The sequence below is a fragment of the Nanorana parkeri genome, unplaced genomic scaffold (assembly GCF_000935625.1).
Source record: "Nanorana parkeri isolate BGI_ZX_2015 unplaced genomic scaffold, ASM93562v1 scaffold214, whole genome shotgun sequence".
Lineage (NCBI taxonomy): Eukaryota > Metazoa > Chordata > Amphibia > Anura > Dicroglossidae > Nanorana > Nanorana parkeri.
Window position 1 is genome coordinate 1,441,901 of NW_017306482.1, and position 7,426 is coordinate 1,449,326.

At 47.7% G+C, this 7,426-nt stretch overlaps 1 protein-coding gene across 1 annotated transcript in view; it reads right to left on the reverse strand.

Moving 5' to 3' along the window:
* Nucleotides 1-2,328: 2,328 nt before the first annotated feature.
* SFTPB (surfactant protein B) overlaps nucleotides 2,329-7,426 on the reverse strand; it is a 59,865-nt gene continuing 54,767 nt past the window's right edge. Inside the window, exons 13-16 of the mRNA XM_018555789.1 lie at nucleotides 6,853-6,992; nucleotides 4,401-4,481; nucleotides 3,513-3,620; nucleotides 2,329-2,439 (exon numbers count right to left, since the gene is read on the reverse strand). Coding sequence (XP_018411291.1) covers nucleotides 2,404-2,439; nucleotides 3,513-3,620; nucleotides 4,401-4,481; nucleotides 6,853-6,992 — 365 coding nt within the window. The 3' untranslated portion in view covers nucleotides 2,329-2,403. The remainder of the gene's footprint in view (nucleotides 2,440-3,512; nucleotides 3,621-4,400; nucleotides 4,482-6,852; nucleotides 6,993-7,426) is intronic.

Sequence of the window (7,426 nt, forward strand, 5' to 3'; positions counted from 1 at the left end):
GGGCTTCTCTATCCACTCCTTAAGGTCCCCACACACCTTACGATAATCGTACGATAATCGCGGGAAATCCCACGATCGTACAATTATCGTAAGGTGTGTGGAAGCCGTGCGACCTCTACTACTGTAAGGTCGCACGACTTTGAACTTACGGACATGTTCGAAAACCCGCCAAGCATCGTACGACGTTCGGCGGGTTTGTGGCATGTCTGTACGATAACAGCCGTACGGGCTGGTGTGCGCAAGCGCACACTGCCCGTTCGGCATTGCGGTCATCGGAAGCCTGCCCCTCAGGGGGCGTGGCTTGCGATCATTGCAAGTACGATCTGCCTATGCAACATAGGCAGATCGTACGTTTTTTTAAGTACCTTACAACCATCGTAAGACAAATGTCTTGCGATGGTTGTAAGGTGTGTGCCCAGCCTTAGAGAAGAGACGCTTAAGAGGTGACATGATCGCAGTTTACAAACTCATCAGTGGGGACGGCGGTATTGGGAACCCACTACTTAAACCACATACCGTGAGGAAGACGCGAGGGCACAACAAGAAATTGGAGGGGAGGAGGAATAATCGTAAACTGCGTAAGGGGTATTTTAGTTTGAGAGTGAAGTAAAGATGTGGAAGTCACTTCCACAGATCGCTGCATCAGCGGGAAACATGAACTGCTTCAGAAAACACTTGGATGAGTTCCTCAGTTCACAAAACATACAAAGTTATTGAGACACACAGACTCACACTCTGAACATGATGGACCTGTGTCTTTATTCAACTTCACCTACTGTGTAATCTAAGGATCTAGTTCTATACGAGAACCTATCTCCTGAAAATGCTAGTTCCCTGGCTGTATGCTCATACCCAGCCTTCAATAGTTTGCATCAATAACCGGTATGTAGAAAAGAATCTGACTTTTCTTATATACTATATATTTGTTCCAGGTCAGTGACTAAGGGCCCGTTCACATGAGTTTCAGGTCCTGATCAGGTCCGGATCTGCAGACGCAGTGCTACTGATGCAGTGCGTTTTGGCCCACGAACAGTGGGGCTGTTAGTATGTTAGCTGCAGTGCAGTGCGTTTTTGACGCAGGCAGAAGGAAGGTATTCTGCAATGTGGCAGCCACGATTTGACACATGGGAGGTTTACCTTAAATTGGCTAGGGACAGCAAAGCAGGGATAAGGGGGATTGTATGATACCCCCCTCACCAAATTATTATTTATTACAGGTATTTATATAGCACTGACAATTTACGCAGCACTGTACATGGACATCAGTCCCTGCCATCAAGGAGCTTACACAGCTTGAGGTCCCTAATGCACAGATCACTCCGCTTATGGTCTTCTCCCTGCAGAGAGCGGTCGCAGCTCACCGCCAGGATTTCCCCCTCCCCTGTCTGTCCCTCCAGTGCTCATTAGAGGGACAGACAAGGGACGGGCTGTCTCTGGCTCTAGAGAAGCAGAGTGAGATGCCAACCATGGAGTGGGGTGGATCCCGACAATATTGTCCGGATTTTTCCCAGCTGCCGCACGGCTCTGCATTTTCAGTAAATAGCGGGCAGTGGCCCACTAGATGCTGACTTTGGTTGGGTCACAGGGGTACATAAGTAAATGAACTCCTTTGACCCAAAAGAGGACTAAAGCCAAAAAAAGTTTGACTCTGGTTGTCATTTGGATATACCATTGAAAGCATTTGGTTATATCTGTTAAATAAGGGCGAACAATTGCTGGTGATCCTGCCATAAATCTTGTCAGCTGATAACTTCCTGTGCCGTCTGCCTGCACTGCAGTCCTATCAGTTACAAGCGAAGTTCTTTTTATTCCATGTGTAGCCGCACTTGGTGATGTAACATTACACTTGGAATAAAAAGAACTTTGCTTGGAGTGCCGTTGACCCACTGTTTTGTTTATCTGATCCAGCGGCGCTGTCTGCTGCCATTTCAGCACCAAATTGGAAGGTGGAGCATTCTCGGTCAGGAGTGCGGTGGGATCCATTACACATCTATATGAGGACTCCAAAACACCTCCACTGTATGGTATGCAGAAGAAGATAGGTGGCTGTGATCTGTAGTCCTAGGGTGTCCACTGTTCTTCCATAAATTCAGTATGGTGGGGGAGCTTTGTCACCCTAGGACATTAAGTGTGTTTCTGACAATATCACCGGGTCAAAATAAAAGAATAATAAAGTCTGAAAACAAGAAAACGAATACAGCAATCATATTGAAGGACTGGTAGGCTGCAATACATGACACATTTGTTTTAGGATTGGATACACTTTAGGTCTCTGTAGGAAACAATGATGATACAATTCGGGTGATTTATAACCAGAAAGTATTTTATTGAAGTAAAACAGGAAAGTGTTCAGGCTCATATTCGCAAAGTGCTTTGTAATGTGCTCTTGAAGAAAGCAGGTCCTTAGTGCCACACGTTGGCCAGGCAGTGTCCGATGGCCTGGGGGAAAATTTTTTATTTATCATTTAATTCATTCATACATTTTTACATTTCTCTCTTAGTAACATATTTCTTGTATCTGGTTTGCTTATTCCAGTTTAATGGAAACCAAATAGAATAATGGGGGTGACGGTCTCTGACGACCTAATACTAATTTCCTGGCTGTCTGGCTTTAACACTTTGATTCGCTGCCCTGGAACAAGCATGCAGGTAAGAACGTAAGCGCTCATTCAGAGGGACGTCTGATCCCGGGAGTAATTCCTTATCTATTGGAGGACGCAGCTGCACGCAATTACACTCTGTCATATGTACACCCTAAAGCTGCCCACACACCTTGCGATCGTCGGATGACACTTTTCGTCCGATGATCGAACCGTCGTGGGATTTTCATACGGCGGCCCCATCCTGCCCCGATTATCGCAAGGTTGGATCAGCGGTAATGAAAAGAAAGCACCTGGACGAATCGCGGTAATCAACCGCACGTATTTCCGTCTGCAACAGTGCAGTGTAAATCGTACGAATTTTGACGTACGAAAACTCCACCGACCTTGCGAAAATCGTACGATCGATCGAAGTTTTCTAACCCACTGGAAAGTGAAAAGTCGATCGATTGTACCGTATTTGCGGTTGTACACTGCCCATCAACCTTACGAAGATCGGACGAAAACGCGATTGCATACAAAAATCGGCCGATATTCCTAAGGTGTATGGGCACCTTAACATCCATGTGATCTGGGTATTCATACTTGGACGCGCTCTGTCTGCTTCCAAATGTGGACAGCCGGACCCACACGGATGTGCAGGTTCGGAATTACGTATGACAGCGTGTCATTGTGTGCAGCCGCATCCTCCCATAGGGAAGAACAGACTGCTGCGCGCAATTACACCTGTCCCTCCCAGAATCGGGTCTTTTTATGGGTGTGCACGCCATACAGACCATCTGAATGAGCCCTAATAGTGAAACCAGAACTCCTTATCTGTTTCAGATTGACGTATTGAAGCCATTGGATGAGAATGACAGGAAGTCATCAAGGGGCGTCTCCTGTTAGGACAGGTGTTGTTTCAGTACTCACATTGCACTCTCTTGCGTTGTCCAGGTTTTGACACCAATAGGATGGCCCAGCTGCACACCCAGAGTCCTCTGTGATGGCTGTAGAAGCTGCAGGACAGGCCCCGACTACCTGCAAACAACAGAGCTCGGCCAAACCCATGCAAAACTGTCAATGATTCCCCCTTCTGGGCTCAGTTGCAGCTGGGGCATTGCCTGCCCCTTTGTTAGGTGCAGCTGCGAGGTGGGGAATGCCCCGGCTGCAACGGACTGAACCGGGAAGGGGGTGATTTACTGAAAGTTTTGCATGGGCTTGGGTGAACTCAGGCCATGCCCATCCCTATTTCGTAGAACTCCAGCCAACTTTGTTTATTTAGCTTTGGATAGAGTGGTTTCTTCTTGTTGAGGATTCTGATGAAGGGGGCTTGCCCCTGAAATGCGTCAATCTTGGCTGACTGCGGCCGGTGGACGGTGATGTGACCGGAGGCTACCGTGTTACAAAGTCGGGGCGACAGCATGTTGGGTTAACAGACAGTGTGGCCTCTTGTATTTTGTGAAAGCGTGATGAAAACGTTATCTTGTGAGTACATGTATCCCTTGTTTGATTTATCCTAATAAACGATTTTACACACGGAGGTGGCGCCCTGTTCCCTTTAGTTTTCTGGTTTCTTCTTGTTGCCTATGTGCCCACCAGGCAGATTTCCCTCACTTCCTTTTCTGGTGACATCTATAAAATGTTCACTTCATGTCCTGCTGGCAGTGATCACCAGGACGCATAATAAGGATTCCTCCCCACAATTGGGCAATAAAAGTAACAGATATTCTGCCCTCTCCCATTGCAGAAGATACCGTGAAATGGTCTCATTACCCCAGAAGCTGAGCCGAGGTAGCCCCCCACTGTCTGCCTACATACCTGGCAGGTTTTCATGTGGTCCCAAGGTTTGAGGAGAAGCTGAGACAGTTCCTTCTGGTGCTCTTGCAGGAATACATGACACTGAGGAAAGACAGACACATTTCTGTACAGTGCAAGGAACATTTCGAGTTACAGTGGAGTATTGCAGCCTTCATGTAGAGTAGATAATGATCTTCTAACTATTAAAGCTGAACTCCGGGCTCTTGTCGAATTACAAGGGCCATCTGTATTCTTATTTAAAGGAGAACTATGAGGTGAGCGCTTTTCACTCACCTCATAGTTCTAGCCGACCTGTGACAATGAGACTGTTACAGGTCGGCTCAGTAGATCGGGAGGTGAGCGAACACATACCGCCGTTCGCTCACCTCTCGATCCTGTCACGGCTCTCTGCTGGATTCCCCCCTCCCCGCTCCGATCCGCCAGCGCTGACTGGCGGAACGGGAGGGGGCGGGTGCAGCTGGCTCTGCCTCTAGATAGGCAGAGCCAGCTGTCAGTCACGAAGCCGGGCGGATCCAGACATACCGTATTTTTCGCTCCATAAGACGCACTTTTTTCCCCCCAAAAGGAGGGGGAAAATGTGCCTGCGTCTTATGGAGCGAATCCCGACGCCCGAGACATGCAGTTTCAGGCGCCGGGCGAGTATTAGGAGCCACTGCTCGTTTAATACGAGTGATCTAATGAGATCACTCGTATTAAAGCCGAGCAACGGCGGCGGCGATCGTGTTCACCAGTAGGAGCCACTGCTCGTTTAATACGAGTGATCTAATGAGATCACTCGTATTAAAACCAAGCAGCGGCGACGATCGAGATTACCATAGAGTAGACGAAGAACGGACGTTCTTCGTCTGCTCTGTGTGATCACTGAGACCGTGGCGCTGTAATCACAGCGCCACCTGTCTCAGCGGTCACTAACTGCAGCTTCTGTGACAGCTTCTGTCATAGAAGCTGTGACAGAAGCTACAATCTGTCGAGTGCTCGATAAGGCGCGCCGGACCTCCCTGCGTCCTATGGTCCAGTGAGTCTTATGGACTGCAAAATACGGTAATTGTCGGGAACCGCTTCAGCTGCGGCGTCTTAGTATACTGCGAGCAGCAGCTCGCGGTATACTGCGGTGTCTCAGTATACCGCGAGCTACAACTCGCGGTATACTGAGCCTAGGGTGACGGGAGGACGCTAGTTCGTGTCCTCCCGTTACCCTAAGGAGAACTATAAGGAAAAGCCCTAACCCCATAGTTCTCCTTTAAATCTGATCACCTTGCAAATCTCTGTAAACGTTTGTTCTGTGTGAATAGAGGCAAAAATGAATGTTATTAGTATATGTTCATACCACATTGTGGCCACTAGGTGGAGCTGAGGAGCATAGGAAAGAAATACTAACCTCACCTTACTGCATAAGCAGGGGCGTCCCTAGCCTTTTCAGTGCCCTTTCAGGGGTGATGGGAAGGGTTCTGCTGGTGCACGCAATCCGGTGGGGGGACAGGACATAGGGTTGGTCCTTTGTATCATCTCCCCACCCAGCTCTGGCCGGAGTTCCGCCCAGCTCCTGGCATCAGTGATGTCATTGGTTGCTAGGAGCTGAGTGGGATGCCGGCTAGAGTGTGCCAGGTTGATCAGAGCTAGGCGGGATGATGTGTGTGGCCCTTACATATCTCCCCACCCGGCTCTTAGCAACCTGGGACACTCTGGCTGGAAAGGGGGTGGCAGGTACACTGCAAATATTGTGCAGCAGAGCAGCCATGCCGCACTGCCTGCTGCCCCCCACGTGACTCAAAAAGATGCTGCAGGCTTTCTCATTATAGGGATGGCCCTGTGTAGTGAGGTTACAGCCAGGTGAGGGGTATTTCAGAACAATCAGCAGACCTCATATGTACCTTATATGAGGATCTCAGCTTTTGCTGTAAAAGCCTAGATTGATTTTATTTTTGGTGACAATGGTGAGATACTCGCTAAGGGTTAATTACTACTAAAGGGATGCGGACACTGCAACTTTCCTCATTACAACACAGAAAGTCCACCAGTTAATTTTATCGAACCCAGACCCTCCCATGCAGGAATTAGTTTGGAAAGGACATGCTGGAAACAAGAAAATGGTTTCTTCAGATCGGAAACTGGGAGGAACCTGCAACAAAGTTTGTTAAGAATCTTGCAGTGTACATAGATCACACAGAGGGGGGGTTGATTTTTTTTCCCCTCAACAATGGTGGAGTTATTCTTTAAGTCTACTAGATAACTAGCTGATGCTCTTGGTTGCCCTTTGTCCTGCTTTCACACTGTTTTGGGATCTGTGAGTTTAGAGGGAACATTCTTCCTAGAAATAACTGCCCGTCGTACTTTGATCTTTAGCAGAAAAACACACATCTGCTATGGTCCATCATATGGTGTCACTGACAGAACTGAGTACAGTGACTATATGCATTGATTCTGAAGGAGCATGTTGTATGTCTTCTCTCACCTCCTTCCAGTCCATCTGTTCGGGGCACACTCTGGAGAGCGACTTGGCGATGTGCTCCTGAGTCACATTTTTGGTAGCCATCGGCTTCACAAGGGAGGTGACGGCCAGGCAGGTTTCACAGCTGAGGTCATATTCCAGATCTGAAAGCACAGCAGAAAAGTAATTGAGTTTACCTTCACTGCCATTTACAGCCCACTTCAGTACAGCGTGATATGTGAGAGAGACGGGCAGAACATGGCCGAGAAGATCCACAGAATGCTCCGGACTGCTAAGCAGCATGGAGACAACTTTGGAACCCGTCAGGATTATACAGCCTGTCCGTCGACTCAAGGCCAAAATCTAAATAGCAACAAGCGATGCCATTGTCTCATACTATGAGAGAATATATAATAGTCTTGTACATGTTATCTTTATTTATCATAGGGAAGGTACACATAAAAATACTGCAGTTGGATATTTGTCTTATTATCTCATTTTTTTCTTTCAAAATATTTATTTATTTTCGACGACATCAAAAAGATTAACATGAGAACTAATAAGGCGCAAAGTATAAAGTGAGGTGAAAATCCCAAAC